At 44.6% G+C, this 18656-nt stretch overlaps 1 protein-coding gene across 5 annotated transcripts in view; it reads right to left on the minus strand.

Annotated features, from left to right (window-relative positions):
- Positions 1–91: 91 nt before the first annotated feature.
- LOC115203424 (pro-interleukin-16) overlaps positions 92–18656 on the minus strand; it is a 46982-nt gene continuing 28417 nt past the window's right edge. For 3 of the 5 annotated variants that reach the window (XM_029768117.1, XM_029768114.1, XM_029768113.1), the window contains 13 exons: positions 18330–18417; positions 16950–17227; positions 15492–15638; positions 15180–15338; positions 12796–13162; positions 11848–12421; positions 10774–11557; positions 7414–7601; positions 6424–6592; positions 3857–3958; positions 3199–3463; positions 2754–2882; positions 92–2088 (listed from right to left, as the gene is read on the minus strand). In XM_029768117.1, the coding sequence (XP_029623977.1) occupies positions 1910–2088; positions 2754–2882; positions 3199–3463; positions 3857–3958; positions 6424–6592; positions 7414–7601; positions 10774–11557; positions 11848–12421; positions 12796–13162; positions 15180–15338; positions 15492–15638; positions 16950–17227; positions 18330–18417 (3429 nt within the window). In that variant the 3' untranslated portion in view covers positions 92–1909. Of the gene's footprint in view, positions 2089–2647; positions 2730–2753; positions 2883–3198; positions 3464–3856; positions 3959–6423; positions 6593–7413; positions 7602–10773; positions 11558–11847; positions 12422–12795; positions 13163–15179; positions 15339–15491; positions 15639–16949; positions 17228–18329; positions 18418–18656 lie in introns of all 5 variants that reach the window. The other 2 variants (XM_029768115.1, XM_029768116.1) reach the window with 2 other exon arrangements.

Here is an 18656-nt window from a genome sequence, read left to right on the forward strand (position 1 = left end):
TTCCATATGAAGTCAAATAACTACATAGGTTTCAAAACATGAATGGTTATTGGCACAACAGTCTTGTGAATAAACATTTGAAACATACAGATTGGGTTAAATTATTTTATTAGTATAATGTATATTACGATAAAGCTTTAGTACCGATATACAGAGTTTTACATTTCTATATTCTAATAGATTTTGGTACAAAATGTTCACACCCTGTGTTTTCCTTAATATCAAACTAGGAGAGAAAACAAGGTGAAAATGTGCTCCGGTTTAGTTATATCTTTGGTTTCACCCAGAGGGAGAATCTCAATTAGACACTCCTCGCCTCCTCAAAACCAATTGGAGGAGAAGATCAGAGGGGCAGGACCTCTGGCTTTCTCATCCAATGGGTTTTGAAAAGGAGAGAGGACGCGAGGAGTTTGCATTGTCATCTAATAAACGAACTAAGGGCTCTATTAAATCCGTAGCTCTGAAGATCCGCTTTATAGGGCGATTGACAATTAAAGGCAATGTTCCCGCGGTCGCGGAGACTGCATTCATGGTAAACGGAAATTAACTTTACCTTTTGATGCTGATCTTCCGCGATATGGATTGAATCCAACTCATAGTCTTTGGTCTAAATAATGATTCCAACATCAAGCACAATACCACAATTCCATGAAAAATGCAGATCCCATTTTAAATATTTTGTATCAGTATCATACTCTTTTGGACTACATTACAGTATTGTACACTATTTCTAACAGTCAAAAGCAATGGAATGTCTCTCTCTTCCTTCATGTAAATACTGTATATCTGTGCAAATCTCAAACTCACTGTGGTCCCTGGTCTAGAAGTTCTGGGTGTAGGAAAGCAGTCAGAGCAAAGCACCTGTAAACTCACCTCTCTCTACAGTAACAGTCCCTGATTGTCATTGCAATATGATTTGATATAGAATATAGATATTATATTCATAACTACAGTATGTTAATAGTGCTTATATGAAATGGTATGATGGCTTGTGGTTGATTTGTGTTCTAGTTGGCCCTGTTTATACCTGGTGCTAACTCTGATCTCGGGCTCTATTCAATCCGTAGCGCTGAAGACCTGCATTTCACTGTGATTGAAATATAAAGGCAACGTTCCTGTGTTCGCGGAGACTGCATTCACGGTAAATTCATGTCGGCTCAATCGGAAATTACCTTTAATTTTCAATCACGCTATAACGCTAAACTTCAGCGATACGGATTGAATCGAGGCCGTTGTCCACATTCTGATTGCGGCCACATTTTTGCCGTCACATCTACACATTGTATTAAAATGTGTCTTATCCATCCGCTGTGTCCCGATTGTGACCAAGATTTACTGGTCCCTCCCTGTATGCAAATTATTCAACAGATATTCTTTCAAAATAATATGTATTTTCTTTATCTAAAGACACATATTGATGCCATAAAACAATGGCGCCACCTGTCAATGATTTTAGAGGGATAAAGATGATTTAAATGGTTTCCCTGTCCACATCCGTCTACACTTGGAAGATATCCAGACAACATGTGTGCCTGACTACCTCCGGTGGTGATCAGGAAGATCTGATCACAATGTAATCACAATAGGTATTTTAATTGCGGACACCTGTCTATAAATGTGGTCACAATCAATATGTGGCCAAATCTTGAGAATGAATAGCCCCATTTATAGCTGGTGCTAACATGAGTCATTTGTCCTGATCTTGTCAACATTCTGATTGTGCCCACATTTTTAAAGAAGTGTAATTGTGATCAGATCTTTCTGACTACCTCCGTAGGTGGTCAGGGACCTATGGTATCTGGAGATCAATTAAGTGTAAACAGTGTAAACTGACCTGAAATCAGTGTCTAGGGGTAACTCCTCAGTCTCCTCCTCCTTCCTCCTCCTGTTAACTACAGTGAGATGTCCCTCAGGCAGACCGTTCTGCCTCATCCTCCTTCCTCCTCCGGATGACTAGAGTGATATGCCCCTCAGGCAGAGCCTTGACGATGTTCCAGGCCTCGAAGCGGCTCAGCTCCTGGAGGGAGGTGCTCTGGACCTGCAGCAGCTCATCGCCAGACTGCAACCCGCTCTGCTCCGCAGCACCACCTATTGGGGAGCAGGAGAACACACTGTCACACATTGGTCTGTCGTGAAGTTTCTCCTAGGTGCAGATCTGGGATCAGCTTTCTCCTCCCCCAACTTATAAAAGTTAAAGCTTATAAAACTGTGCTTCTCTGCGTTGTTTGCATGGTTTCCTATTTTCCGTGACATCACAACTCTTCTAACAATAAAATACATTGTTAAAAGTGTTAAGAAAAGGTCCTGTGTGGCTCAGCTGGTAGAACATGGCACTTGTAACGTCAAGATCGTTGGTTTGATTCCTGCTGGGGTCACCCTTACTAAAAATGTAAGTCACTTGGATAACAGTGTCTGCTAAATGGCACCTAAAGTTCACCCAAATGACAAACTGATATATTGATTTCCTGACCCTGTTAGAGTTTAGGGACATAGTAAGGCAGCAATCCGTGCTTTGGTTTTCTTTACCTGGCCACTGTCTCCAAATATTCCCTTTTTTGTGAACTATCCCTTTTAATCCTGTGCTGCTACTGTACCTTTAAATATCCTGTTGATGACCAGAGGCCTGTCTCCATGGATATTACTGTACCTTTAAATATCCTGTTGATGACCAGTGGCCTGTCTCCATGGATATTACTGTACCTTTAAATATCCTGTTGATGACCAGTGGCCTGTCTCCATGGATATTACTGTACCTTTAAATATCCTGTTGATGACCAGTGGCCTGTCTCCATGGATAGAGCCTTTCCCTCCATCCAAACTGAAGCCCACGCCCCCTCCTCCTGTCTCCAGCTCCACAGTCAGCAAGGCTCCCCCATCCTCCACTACAGACAGATAGACAGACAGACCGAGAGAGAGATGAACAACCAACGTATACATACAGTACATACGCTGTATGATACAGCCACAAATGCAAGCATTTCGCTACACCTGCAACATCTGCTAAATAATGTGTACGCAACAAATAAAATGGGATTTGATTTGATGTACACACACACACACACACACACACACACACACACACACACACACACACACACACACACACACACACACACACACACACACACACACACACACACACACAGTGTTGTGTGTACTGTCTTACTTGGTGAACTTGTCTGACAACCTTCTACTCACCTGTGGGGTTGAGGTCTGTACTGCTACTGCTGACAGAGGAATTATCAGTCTTGTTCCCTCCTCCTCCTCCTCCTCCTCCTCCTCCCTCTCTCCCCTTGCTCACCACCACCACGGCCAGTCTCATGGTGCGGGCCTGGCGCAGCGTGGCGGTGGCGTCCGCGTGTGTCGCACCCCTTAGTGTCTGGCCGTTGATGGACAGCACCTCGTCACCCTTCTCCACGGTCCCCTCTTGAGCCGCCAGGCCGTGGGGGAAAACACGATGCACCTGGGGGGAGGGAGGGAGAAATAGCAGAACATTTACAATTGACATTCCCATTCTAAGCAATTCGCCTTGATTGGTGGAGCAGCTGACAGACATTTTGTAGAGTTGCTACTATCTGGCCATGCTAGAAAGGACAGTACCAGGGCTTTATAGCCCTGTACTATCTTTAATATTTAAGTCCAAAATCACGCTCCTAACTAATACAGACACTGTATTTTGTACAATACAACTTTATTGTCCATACAATATCTTACAGTGAACAACAGAAATGTGTCTTCTGCAGAATTCTCAACTCCCCCAGATAGCACACATCACACAGAAATACAATCTTTAACATAAATTCTGAGGATGTCATCACTTTTCATCTGCTCTAGCATGACCTTTCAGTATACTCACTGTGGTGGCCTTGCTCTCCAGGTCTATCCCACCTGCAATGCTGAAACCCAGACCTGCTCCTTCCTCCTTGTGCAGAATCACCACTTGGATGTGCTCAAATTGCTAGAAAGAGGGAAGGAAAGAAGTCATCTCTTTCATTCTAACATTCAAAATAATATTTTCATGTTTTTCGCTCACTTTACAATGTTACTGCTGGTTCTTGTTCTTATCTATTAAGAGTAGGTCTAGGATCAGGTCCCTCCGTCCATTTAATCTTATTCAATGTGATCTAAAAGACAAACTTGATCCTAGATCAGTAGCCCTGTTACTCTGAGACAATTAATACTTTTATGACGTGAGTCAGACGATTCATGGCCATTCACAGAGATATCTGTTTGATTATTAAACCCCAGCTGTTGTTGACAGTTTCCAGATGATTCTATGTCTGTGAGAGAGCCGAGGGGGACCAAGTGTCTCGCCCTCACCTCCGGGCTTTACACCAGACACACACACACCTGCAGCTGAGCACTCTAACGTAATCCTTAACTGTCCCTCCAGTCCTGTAGACTCACACACACAGACAGACTCTCTCTCTCTCACGCACACACACAGACAGACTCTCTCACACACACACACACACACACACACACACACACACACACACACACACACACACACACACACACACACACACACACACACACACACACACACACACACACACACACACACACACACACACACACACACACACACACACACATACACACACACATACACATACACACACACACACACACACACACCTGCAGCTGAGCACTCTAACGTAATCCTTAACGGTCCCTCCAGTCCTGTAGTGGAGCTCATTCCTACAAGCTTGTTGTTTTGCAGAAGCCAGTGGTGAGTACTGCATGAGAGAGCAGCTCTTACCATGCTTCCCACACAGCACCCTATTATCCAGAGCCTTATGGGCCCTGTTCAAAAGTAGTGCACTTTAGAGGGAATAGCATGTCATTTGGGATGCAGCCTTGGACTCAGGGTTATAGATTACCTCAACCACTTAGAGAGTAGACCAGAGACGAGAGATTCTCAACAGTAAGAGTGGACAATCTGTCATGACTGGATGTTAATGTGGTGTGCATGTGGTGTTGATGTGGTGTTCAAGTGGTGTGCATGTGGTGTTCATGTGGTGTTCATGTGGTGTTCATGTGGTGTTCATGTGGTGCTGATGTGGCGTTCAAGTGGTGTTCATGTGGTGTTCATGTGGTGTCAAGTGGTGTTCAAGTGGTGTTCAAGTGGTGCTGATGTGGCGTTCAAGTGGTGTTCATGTGGTGTTGATGTGGAGTTTATGTGGCGTTCAAGTGGTGTTCATGTGGTGTTGATGTGGAGTTTATGTGGCGTTCAAGTGGCGTTCAAGTGGTGCTGATGTGGTGTTGATGTGGTGTCAATGTGGTGTTGATGTGGTGTTACCGTGGTGTTGATGTGGTGTTACTGTGGTGTTAATGTGGTGTTATTGTGTTGTTGATGTGGTGTCGATGTGGTGTCGATGTGGTGTTGATGTGGTGTTACTGTGGTGTTACTGTGGTGTTACTGTGGTGTTGATGTGGTGTCACTGTGGTGTTGATGTGGTGTTAATGTGGTGTCACTGTGGTGTGGTGTCACTGTGGTGTTGATGTGGTGTTGATGTGGTGTTGATGTGGTGTTGATGTGGTGTGGTGTTGATGTGGTGTTACTGTGGTGTTGATGTGGTGTTACTGTGGTGTTGATGTGGTGTTGATGTGGAGTTTATGTGGCGTTCAAGTGGTGTTCATGTGGTGTTGATGTGGAGTTTATGTGGCGTTCAAGTGGCGTTCAAGTGGTGCTGATGTGGTGTTGATGTGGTGTCAATGTGGTGTTGATGTGGTGTTACCGTGGTGTTGATGTGGTGTTAATGTGGTGTTAATGTGGTGTTATTGTGTTGTTGATGTGGTGTCGATGTGGTGTCGATGTGGTGTTACTGTGGTGTTACTGTGGTGTTGATGTGGTGTCACTGTGGTGTTGATGTGGTGTTAATGTGGTGTCACTGTGGTGTGGTGTTGATGTGGTGTTACTGTGGTGTTGATGTGGTGTTGATGTGGTGTTGATGTGGTGTGGTGTTGATGTGGTGTTACTGTGGTGTTGATGTGGTGTTGATGTGGTGTTACTGTGGTGTTGATGTGGTGTTGATGTGGTGTCACTGTGGTGTGGTGTTACTGTGGTGTTGATGTGGTGTTGATGTGGTGTTGATGTGGTGTTACTGTGGTGTTGATGTGGTGTTAATGTGGTGTTGATGTGGTGTTGATGTGGTGTTGATGATGTGGTGTTACTGTGGTGTTGATGTGGTATTGATGTGGTGTTACTGTGGTGTTACTGTGGTGTTACTGTGGTGTCAATGTGGTGTCGATGTGCTGTTGATGTGGGGAACATCATTATTTGACATCCTAATACAGTCAGCGAGGCCCTTCTAGTGAGGAAGAGGTGGATGGACCTCCAAATAAATTAAAAACAATGAAACAGACAGGCCGGACAGATGGACAGAAAGACTGACAGACAGACTGATAAAGTTTCACCTTCAGTGTTTCCTCATCCAGAGCTTTCACTTCCTGGATCATGGTCTGTATTTCCTGTGGAGGGATGGCTGAGATAACAGAGTGGGCACATGCTGACGGAGATGGGCGTGAGACCAGGTCCCCTCCCTCCTCCCCCCGCTCAATGGTACACTGCCTCAGATCAGAGAGGCTGAGAGGAATAGGGAAGCAAACAGAGTTCAACTCACGCACTGACACTGGTCACATACAGAACACACACACAGACACACCTTCTGTATTACAGGTTTATTGTAGCTACTCTCATAATCATGCATTTCACTGTATGAAAACTAAATAGAGAGTTATGTTTTAGGTTGGTCAATCTGTTACAGACTAAACTCCGAGAGGATTTCAGTCAGATTAACACTTTAGACATAATGTCACATCTTAGAATAGGAATAACACGTGTGACTTCCTTTTTGTTCACTTCCTGTGTTCATACTTCCTCTTACTAAAGATGACACTGCCACGATTGCATTAAGCCCTGTGAAGCAGGGACAAAATACAGAAAAGATTTGATCTAAAATATGCCTGTTCCATCTGATAATATATAATGCCATCTCTACTTTACCGTATCTGACTTCCAGGGAGCAGTGCTATCTTACTTTTTTCATAGCAAGCACTACTACAGTGTAGGTCTATAGACATACTAGACTATTATCAGCTGTTGTGAAATCAGTGTATATTTATACCTTTTCATCCAATCACCTGAGAGGTAGTATGTGTATGCCTGTCTGGTATCAATCATTGGAACAGAAAATATGCTGTATATACCAGGGTAAGGGTCAATTCCATTTCAATTACATCCATTAGGAAGTAAACTGAAATTCCAATTTGAAATTCTTCTCATAGAGAAACATTGAGAAAAACTGGAATAGTAACTTCCTTTACTTCCTGAATTGATTGAATTGTAATGGAATTGACCCCAACCCTGGTATACGCTGTATGTTGATGTTTTCAGAGAGTTTTTACCTGACAGAGAAGCTATTCTCATTGCTGTCGGGGCCAGGGGAGAGGGGGGTGTTCTGGGCCGGGTCGGGCTCCTCCGGGCTGCAAACTAGAGGGGATGCAGGGTGTGGGTCTGACCCGGGGTTACCCGGCCTAGTAGGGCAGGGGGAGGGGAGCAGGGAGTGCATGGAACGCATCAGGGCATGGGAAACCTGGAATAGAGTAGAGCAGAGCAGTTAATAGTAGAGCAGAGCAGAGTAGAGCAGAGCAGATAAGAGTAGAACAGAGCAGAGTAGAGCAGAGCAGATAAGAGTAGAACCGAGCAGAGCAGAGTAGAGCAGAGCAGATAAGAGTAGAGCAGAGCAGATACAAGTAGAGCAGAGCAGATATCAGTGAAAAGAGCAGAGCAAAGCAGATAAGAGTAGAGCAGAGCAGAGTAGAGCAGAGCAGAGCAGAGCTGAGCAGAGCAGGTAAGAGTTGAGCAGAGCAGAGTAGAGCAGAGCAGATAAGAGTAGAGCAGAGCAGATAAAAGTAGAGCAGAACAGATAAGAGTAGAGCAGAGCAGATAAAAGTAGAGCAGAGCAGATAAGAATAGAGCAGAGCAGATAAAAGTAGAGCAGAGCAGAGTAGAGCAGAGCAGATACAAGTAGAGCAGAGCAGATATGAGTGAAAAGAGCAGAGTAAAGCAGATAAGAGTAGAGCAGAGTAGAGCAGAGCAGAGCCGAGCAGAGCAGGTAAGAGTTGAGCAGAGCAGAGTAGAGCAGAGCAGATAAGAGTAGAGCAGAGCAGATAAAAGTAGAGCAGAACAGATAAGAGTAGAGCAGAGCAGATAAAAGTAGAGCAGAGCAGATAAGAATAGAGCAGAGCAGATAAAAGTAGAGCAGAGCAGATAAGAGTAGAGTAGAGCAGATAAAAGTAGAGCAGAGCAGATAAGAGTAGATAGAGCAGAGTAGAGTATAGCAGATAAGAGTAGAGCAGCGCAGAGCAGAGCAGATAAGAGCAGAGTAGAGCAGCGCAGAGCAGAGCAGAGTAGAGCAGAGTAGAGTAGAGTAGAGTAGAGCAGAGCAGAGCAGAGCAGAGTAGAGTAGAGTAGAGTAGAGCAGAGTAGAGTAGATAAGAGTAGAGCAGAGCAGAGCAGATAAGAGTAGATAAGAGTATAGTAGAGCAGAGCAGAGCAGATAAGAGTAGAGTAGAGCAGAGCAGATAAGAGCAGAGCAGATAAGAGCAGAGTAGAGTAGAGCAGAGCAGAGCAGAGTAGAGCAGATAAGAGTAGAGTAGAGCAGAGCAGATAAGAGTAGAGCAGAGCAGATAAAAGTAGAGCAGAGTAGAGCAGAGTATAGCAGATAAGAGTAGAGTAGAGCAGAGCAGATAAGAGCAGAGTAGAGTAGAGCAGAGCAGAGCAGAGCAGATAAGAGTAGAGCAGAGCAGATAAGAGTAGAGCAGAGCAGATAAGAGTAGAGCACAGCAGATAAGAGTAGAGCAGAGCAGAGCAGATAAGAGTAGATAGAGCAGAGTAGAGTATAGCAGATAAGAGTAGAGTAGAGCAGAGCAGATAAGAGCAGAGTAGAGTAGAGCAGAGCAGAGCAGAGTAGAGTAGATACGAGTAGAGTAGAGCAGAGCAGATAAGAGTAGAGCAGAGCCGATAAGTGTAGAGCAGAGCAGATAAGAGTAGAGCAGAGCAGATAAAAGTAGAGCAGATAAAAGTAGAGCAGATAAAAGTAGAGCAGATAAGAGTAGAGTAGAGCAGATAAAAGTAGAGCAGAGCAGAGCAGAGCAGATAAGAGTAGAGCAGATAAAAGTAGAGCAGAGCAGAGTAGAGCGGAGCCGATAAGAGTAGAGCAGAGTAGAGCAGAGCAGATAAGAGCAGAGCAGAGCAGAGTAGAGTAGAGTAGAGTAGAGTAGAGCAGAGCAGAGCAGAGTAGAGCAGATAAGAGTAGAGTAGAGCAGAGCAGATAAGAGTTGAGCAGAGCAGATAAAAGTAGAGCAGAGCAGATATGAGTAGAGCAGAGCAGAGCAGATAAGAGTAGATAGAGCAGAGTAGAGTATAGCAGATAAGAGTAGAGTAAAGTAGAGCAGAGCAGATAAGAGCAGAGTAGAGTAGAGTAGAGTAGAGTAGAGCAGAGCAGAGTAGATAAGAGTAGAGTAGAGCAGAGCAGATAAGAGTAGAGCAGAGCCGATAAGAGTAGAGCAGAGCAGATAAAAGTAGAGCAGATAAAAGTAGAGCAGATAAGAGTCGAGTAGAGCAGATAAAAGTAGAGCAGAGCATAGCAGATAAGAGTAGAGCAGATAAAAGTAGAGCAGAGCAGAGTAGAGCAGAGCCGATAAGAGTAGAGCAGAGTAGAGCTGAGCAGATAAGAGTAGATAGAGCAGAGTAGAGTATAGCAGATAAGAGTAGAGTAGAGCAGAGCAGAGTAGAGTAGAGCAGATTAGAGTAGAGTAGAGTATTAGTAGAGCAGAGTAGAGCAGAGCAGAGTATAAAACATGTCATGGTTAGGGCTCTGCTATTCTTTTCTACCCTTCATCCCACCTCAAGAGGCCATTATAGCACCTTCTTACACCATGGGTGAAACAACTGTCACGTGTTCTTTCTATAATAGTCTAAAGTAAAGTAATTATCCAATTAGTCCACAATAAGTTGCCAAATCCCAACCGGGTGAATTAACTTCAAATGAAATGTCTGCTGACACTCATTCCCATCAGCAGCCTACACTGTAGTAATTATTCATTATTACTATTATTATCTCAAGGACACTAATCAACATAATGAACCACTTAAATCATTATCTGTTCACAACATTATATGAGAATAATAGAAAATGGAGGGGAAAAACAAATGAAAAAGAACAGAACAGCTGAGTTGACTATGTTACGGTGCTTAGTCTGGCTATGGCATCCCACTGGGCACACACTGTTTTAATCAACATTGTTTCCACGTCATTTCAACGTTACAGATGTTGAATTGACGTTAAATTGACGTCTGTGCCAGTGGGATAGCCTATAGTTCATTTGTTCATTTAGCAGATAAGACACGTATATTCCTGTGCCCTTACCACAGTCAAAACACATATATTTTATAGTAAGAATATAATGAAATATAACATTTTTACATTTACATTTTAGTCATTTAGCAGACGCTCTTATCCAGAGCAACTTACAGTAGTGAATGCATACATTTCATACATTTTTTTTTGTACTGGCCCCCCGTGGGAATCGAACCCACAACCCTGGCGTTGCACACACCATGCTGGCGTTGCAAACACCATGCTCTACCAACTGAGCCACAGGGATATCTGACATTTCATACAGTTCATCAGTTAAATTGGACATTTTACAATTTACACTTGGACGATGTGATGTAATGTAAAGTGTGGACCAAAGACGCACCTGGTTACTGAAGGAAAGTATCTTCCCCAGACTCTCTCCCTCCAGTCCTCTTAGAGTTGTTGACCCATCCGGTGAGGGAGAGGCAGGCAGGGGCAGGCTACGCGTCCGCAGGCTGGCCTGCTTGCCCTGAGCATGGCTCTGGTCTCCCTCCCCCTCCTCTGGTGGTTGTAGTGGACCAAAGCTCTCTCCTTTGGAGCTGCTGGACCTCCTGGGCACCGGGCCGGAGGGGGAGATGGAGGCCTCTACAGCCCCATCCAGGGGCTCTGTTTCTGGTTCGGCCTCGGGGAGAGGTGCCTCTAGGGTGGATGGGGTGGTGGTGGTGTCCTCGGGGGATGGCGAGTCAGAGATCTCTGCATTGGGGTCTGTTGTCTCTTCCACTGGGGTCTGGAGCTCTGAGGTAGGGTGGGGGGTCGAAAGAAGAGAAAAGCAGGTAGGAGGAGAAGGGTGGGAGGCAGGAGAGGGCGGAAGGATGGAAGGAGGAGAGGCTGCAGGGGGAAAAGAGGACATCCTCCTGTCCTTGTCAAGGATTGGAGAGGTCACTTTGGCTCCTTTGCCCATGTCATGTTGGATTGTGCCATTCTCCTCTAAGAGAGGGGGGTCACTCCTGACGGGTGCCTTGTCCTTCAAAGGGAGGGAAGTGGAGGGGGCTAGTGGCCTCCTGTTGTTGCCCTCCGTCTCCTGACCCTTACCCTCAGGACTAGAGAAGGTCTCAAATGAATGGATCTTCTGCTTGATTGACAGCTGGGCTGCAGAGGAGGTGGGCCGTAGACGTACCCCGAAGGTGCTGTTGAAATACACATTTTTAAATGTTATTATCTATCCACCTGGATAATTTACATGAGACAGAAATTCTTGTTGGCTTATAACTCATGAACACACAATACTTGACGGACCGACTGGGAATCAAACCCAGGTCACCTATACCCTTCAACACCACCTCAACCGACTGAAATAAAGGCCTACACTTTAGGCACTAACACAAGTCTTCAGATCTCAGGCAAGACTGAACCGCCTCCGCTACATTTTCATAAAACACAAGATAAAGGAGAAATGTTATGGAGAAACACTACGTACTTTCCACCGCCTCTGATGTCCAGGGGTTTGGCCAGCTCAGCCTGGGGCCTCCCATTCCTAATACTCCTGAGGCTCTGACGGTTCCACACAGGCTTGGGGGCAACTGGGGGGCCCTTCCTCATCCCTGGGGGGTCCTCAGTCCTTGGGCTGGGGGTGGAGATTAGGGAGGCAGGGGTGGAGGGGGTGGTGGGGTCTGGGGCGGTGTGGTGGGTGGAAGTACAGTTCAGTTCAGGAAGCTCGGGAAACACACTCGGTTGGCTCATGGCGACTGGGGAGTGTGTGTCGTTGGGGTGTCTATCGGTTTGGGATGGAGTGTGTGTGGCGTCGTGGTGTGAGCTGAGATGGTGTATTTGTTGTTGGTTACTGTGGGAGTGTGTGTTGTGACGGTGTGTGCTCGGATGAGTCAGACTCTGGTTCTGATTGGGGTCTTCAGGACCTCCAAGATCATGGGCGCTGTCGGAGATCCTAACCCAGGGGTCGTGAAGCTTTTCTGGGGGGAGCTGCTCCACGCGGCCCTGCCTCCTCAGGCCTAGCCTCTTACTCTGGGAGCAGAGGAGGAAGGCAGATTCAGCACCTGAACACCGACAACACAGGAAACATAGTCTAAGAGGAGAAGAGATACAAGTACTTCATAATGAGCTAGACTCACACTGCCCTCATTAAAATAATGCATTCATACCTGCACAGCTTTCTGCTTTACTAATAACGTTAAATAGTAAGTTGTGGTGCCATTAAATGTCCCAATGTAAGAAATGACCCTAAAGATGGCGTTCACAACTAAATAACATGTTGACTTTCAGGAAACAAACTGCAAATGGCCCCTATAGGGGCCATCAAATAGCTGTATATTTGACTGTTAGCTCTGAATTTACAAATGGTGTATTCTAAGACATTTTTGGAAATTAAATGTGACCGACAAAAAAAAGTATTCAGCTTCCCATACGATACCTGTATGTAGTCTGTCTTCTGTGCAGGATGAGTATCGAGCTTCCCATACGATACCTGTATGTAGTCTGTCTTCTGTGCAGGATGAGTATCGAGCTTCCCATACGATACCTGTATGTAGTCTGTCTTCTGTGCAGGATGAGTATCGAGCTTCCCATACGATACCTGTATGTAGTCTGTCTTCTGTGCAGGATGAGTATCGAGCTTCCCATACGATACCTGTATGTAGTCTGTCTTCTGTGCAGGATGAGTATCGAGGGCAGTCAGTGATGGCAGCAGAGCGAGCCTCTGAGTGGGTGAGAGTCTCTCCACTTCCCTCTGAGTGTTCTCTCTCTCTTTCTCTCTCTCTTTCTCTCTCACTCTCGACTTCCTGGAACACAGATAAACAGGAAGTTAAAACGTTGAGCGCACCACTCAGCCTCTGACCGCAGAAAGGTGTTGTAATTCACCCTGCATTTACTACCGCTCGTTACCCTCCACAACTTCACATCAACATGCATCCATCCATCACACTCACAACGGCCAGATGCAGAACATAATTGAATCACACACAGTGCCAAAGCAAGGCCATTCTATGATATCCAATAGCTTCATGCCTGATGTGGGTATAACACAAGCATCTTTCAGAATTACAGGTGAATCACTTACAAACACATAAGCAAATACTTCCAGAACGGAGAGAAGCCATCCTTACTATAAAAGCTTGCATTGTGAGACAGGTTTAAGGTTTAATGTTTCAGGGACAGGATACATAGGGAAGAGGTGTCATATTTGTCCATCCATGCCTGCTCAAAGGCATGAATGTATGACATTCTGTAAACAAAAATGTAAAGATATGACTGGTATGTTCATATTTTCTATTTGAAAAAGCACCATTCTCAGTCCAAAGTCATCTCCATGCAAAACATTCACCAAAACATTCAAGAGTATGAAACGGTCCCACATACATTTCTACACAGTAACCTTATGATCTTTCTCAAAGCCTTGTATACTCTGCTAACAAGCTGGAAGCATGTAGATGTGGATGCAGAAACAACACATGGGACAATACACATTAGTTAGAGGCAAATTATATTAGCATACTGTATTTAGTAAATTCAGCATGTTTTAGCATATTGCTTATGGACAGAGAATAAGAAAAACAGTGAGATTATGTCTAATGTTATCCTTCTCTGCACTGTCTAATGTTGTCGTTGTGGAAATTCTTACACAGGGACACTCGAAGTCAATCTTAAGTGAATCACTCTTTATTGTCAGCAGGCTGGAGAGGTCCCAGTCAGACTTAGATACGTATAGTAGCAATCTGAAGTGAGCTCTAACGGGGCAGTCCCATTAGTTCCCTTATGTACTGACAAGTTATGTTTGCATGATTTACCTTATTTATCATTCAGAATTAATGTTTGTTTCATTCATGTGACAACCAATACTGGGTCATTAATGTTTGTTTCATTCATGTGACGACCAATACTGGGTCATGCTTGTGACAGACCAGTACCTCACGAGGCTTCTTCTCTAAGCTGAGACCTTGAAACTGAGATATCATTTCTCTAAACAAGGTTCTGGGCGTACTGCCAAATTGCACATACTGATTCATTCAATCAGATTGAACACGGAAATTGGTTTATAGAAAAGCACAAACAGAGAACATAGAAATTGGTTTATAGAAAAGCACAAACATAAAAATGTCCATCACATTGTCCTGTTGTGTTCATTAGGCACCAAATGGAAGAAACAGGGAGGGACTACCTGGACTTGTCCAATAAGAAACGTTCATTTTCGTATTAAGACGTTTCCGTTGCATGCCTTAATGAACTCGACCCAGCTCTGCAGATCAGCTTCACAGACAATTGCGGTTTCAGAGAATATGCAAGCAGAAGAACCAATGCAAAACAGAATGACGTGTCTCAACCACAGCTGATGCCTGATGCATGGAGACTACGCAACTCTGTTTTACAGAGATTTTGATCACGCCCCCTTCTTCCCTACAGTGGCTACCATTTATGGGCAATAGAAGCATGCAGTCTAGCTCTTCCTCAGATGTACGGCAGTATGAACGACAGCCAGTCATATCAAGCTGCTAACGTCCTGTTGAGATGCATCGATTCAAATTCATTATTTAAAAAAAGTTCAAACCTGCTTACAATATACCTATTCATCCATCCATCCACAGTAATACATGTTTAAGTCAAGATGACTGGTTAGATAAGTGTCTATTTAGTAAATTCAGCATCTTTTAGCATAATATGTGCGAACAAAAAAAATACAAAAACAGTGAGATTATGTCAGATGCTGTCCTTTTCTGCACTAGTGGGTTGTGTTCATTAGGCACCAAATGGAAGAAACCAGACTATCATTGTAAATAGGTGTAAATAATGTTCTCTCCCTACCTGACAGTTGGTATGTGTGGGACTCCATCCGTCCTCTCTAACAGGGGAGCCTCTACTGGAAACATTGTAGTCTTGCAGGCCCCCAGGGGCCCCCTCCTCACTAGTGACGTCCTGGTGTCGGCAGTACCTCCTTGGAGGTGTCAGGGCTTTGGGCCTGTTCTAGGGTCAGATTAGGAAAATATGTGTTATATAAACGTTTCTTATTGGACGAGTCCAGGTTGTCCCAGCCTGTTTCAGTGCATTATTCTTCCATTTGGTGCCTAAAGTGTGGCCTTCCAAAAGCTTGTATGGAAACGTCTGGAGTTAAGCTACCTTATTTCCCCTTGTGGCCAGGTCTAATGTGCGCTGGCTGGAGAGGTTGGCTGCTGGGGAGTTGTAGGGGACGTTGTAGTCGTCATCAGGAACAGGGTAGACCAATGCAGACAGTCTGTTATCACACCAGGGCTCAGGCGTGGACCCCTACAACCATGAGATCAAGACGGATAAGGACCCTAGAACCATGACCCCTTGAACTCTCAGAAACATGAGACAAAGAGGTATTAGAACCCTCGAACCATGACCCCTAGAACCCCTACACCCATAAAATGAAGACGGATTAGAATCCCTAGAACCATGACCCCTAGAACCCCTACAACCACGAGACAAAGAGGTATTAGAACCCTCAAACCATGACCCCTAGAACCCCTACAACCATGAGATAAAGACGGATTAGAACCCCTAGAACCATGACCCCTAGAACCCCTACACCCATGAGATAAAGACGGATTAGAATCCCTAGAACCCCTACACCCATGAGATAAAGACAGATTAGAATCCCTAGAACCATGGCCCCTAGAACCCTTACAACCATGAGATAAAGACAGATTAGAATCTCTAGAACCATGACCCCTAGAACCCCTACACCCATAAGATTAAGACAGATTAGAATCTCTAGAACCATGACCCCTAGAACCCCTCCAACCATGAGATAAAGACAGATTAGAATCCCTAGAACCATGACCCCCTACAACCACGAGACAAAAAGGTATTTGAACCTCTAGAACCATGACCCCTAGAACCCCTACAACCATGAGATAAAGACGGATTAGAATCTCTAGAACCATGACCCCTAGAACCCCTACACCCATGAGATAAAGACAGATTAGAATCTCTAGAACCATGACCCCTAGAACCCCTCCAACCATGAGATAAAGACAGATTAGAATCCCTAGAACCATGACCCCTAGAACCCCTACAACCACGAGACAAAAAGGTATTTGAACCTCTAGAACCATGACCCCTAGAACCCCTACAACCATGAGATAAAGACGGATTAGAATCTCTAGAACCATGACCCCTAGAACCCCTACACCCATGAGATAAAGACAGATTAGAATCTCTAGAACCATGACCCCTAGAACCCCTACACCCATGAGATAAAGACAGATTAGAATCTCTAGAACCATGACCCTAGAACCCCTACACCCATGAGATAAAGACAGATTAGAATCTCTAGAACCATGACCCCTAGAACCCCTACACCCATGAGATAAAGACAGATTAGAATCCCTAGAACCATGGCCCCTAGAACCCTTACAACCATGAGATAAAGACAGATTAGAATCTCTAGAACCATGACCCCTAGAACCCCTACACCCATAAGATTAAGACAGATTAGAATCTCTAGAACCATGACCCCTAGAACCCCTACACCCATGAGATAAAGACGAGGTATTTGAACCTCTAGAACCATGACAGATTATTCTGGGATGCTTGGTTGTGTTGAGTTACCATGGGGATGTCGAGGCTGTGGACCCTTTCCATCAGATTATGGTGCGTGTTGTGGTTGGGTATAGTCAGGGTTTGACTATTAACCAGGTTGGTTCCTGGTCCGGGGCAGCGGTTGTGCTGATGGTTATGATGGTGGTTCTGGTTGTATGTGTTGCTGTCACTACAGGAGCGGGTCATGTTCTTCTGGGCTCGCCGGGCAGTCAGTTGGCTGAAGCTCCTCGCCACACAGTGCTCACACTTCCCTCTGGAGTGGGAGCAGGGGTCAGACCTACGCAGGCCTGGGGTTAAGAGGTCACAGAGAGAGTCCAGATAGAAAGAAAGGTAGGTAGGTAGGTAGGTAGGTAGGTAGGTAGGTAGGTAGGTAGGTAGGTGAGAGAAAGAGATGGGACGTGAGAGAGATTAATTTATCCTGATGAAACACAATGCAGTAATTTTACAGAAGGTAATGTGTGTGCATTATCATCTGGCGAAGCTGAACTAGCTGAGAATTGATAAAGGTTGTTACCGTCTATACTCCACTGAGTTAATAAAGGTTGTTACCGTCTATACTCCACTGAGTTAATAAAGGTTGTTACCGTCTATACTCCACTGAGTTAATAAAGGTTGTTACCGTCTATACTCCACTGAGTGAATAAAGGTTGTTACCGTCTATACTCCACTGAGTGAATAAAGGTTGTTACCGTCTATACTCCACTGAGTGAATAAAGGTTGTTACCGTCTATACTCCACTTAGTTAATAAAGGTTGTTACCATCTATGCTCCACTGAGTTGATAAAGGTTGTTACCGTCTATACTCCACTGAGTTAATAAAGGTTGTTACCGTCTATACTCCACTGAGTTGATAAAGGTTGTTACCGTCTATACTCCACTGAGTTAATAAAGGTTGTTACCGTCTATACTCCACTGAGTTAATAAAGGTTGTTACCGTCTATACTCCACTGAGTTAATAAAGGTTGTTACCGTCTATACTCCACTGAGTGAATAAAGGTTGTTACCGTCTATACTCCACTGAGTGAATAAAGGTTGTTACCGTCTATACTCCACTGAGTGAATAAAGGTTGTTACCGTCTATACTCCACTTAGTTAATAAAGGTTGTTACCATCTATGCTCCACTGAGTTGATAAAGGTTGTTACCGTCTATACTCCACTGAGTTAATAAAGGTTGTTACCGTCTATACTCCACTGAGTTGATAAAGGTTGTTACCGTCTATACTCCACTGAGTTAATAAAGGTTGTTACCGTCTATACTCCACTGAGTTAATAAAGGTTGTTACCGTCTATACTCCACTGAGTTAATAAAGGTTGTTACCGTCTATACTCCACTGAGTTAATAAAGGTTGTTACCGTCTATACTCCACTGAGTTGATAAAGGTTGTTACCGTCAATACTCCACTGACTGGCATCCTGCTTTAGTTGGCTGGTCTCTACAGCCTGGGCTATGGCATCGTTCAGCTGCTGCTCTGACACCTAAAGATACACACAGACACATTGCATTTAACACACACACACACACACACACACACACACACACACACACACACACACACACACACACACACACACACACACACACACACACACACACACACACACACACACACACACACCACAAAAATCGACACACTCCCTCCCCAACACTATACACATGTGCATCTGTACCACAGTAAACTAGTTAATATAAGGCCAGACAGGGTGTATACCATATA

The sequence above is a fragment of the Salmo trutta genome, chromosome 12 (genome assembly GCF_901001165.1).
Source record: "Salmo trutta chromosome 12, fSalTru1.1, whole genome shotgun sequence".
Taxonomy (NCBI): domain Eukaryota; kingdom Metazoa; phylum Chordata; class Actinopteri; order Salmoniformes; family Salmonidae; genus Salmo; species Salmo trutta.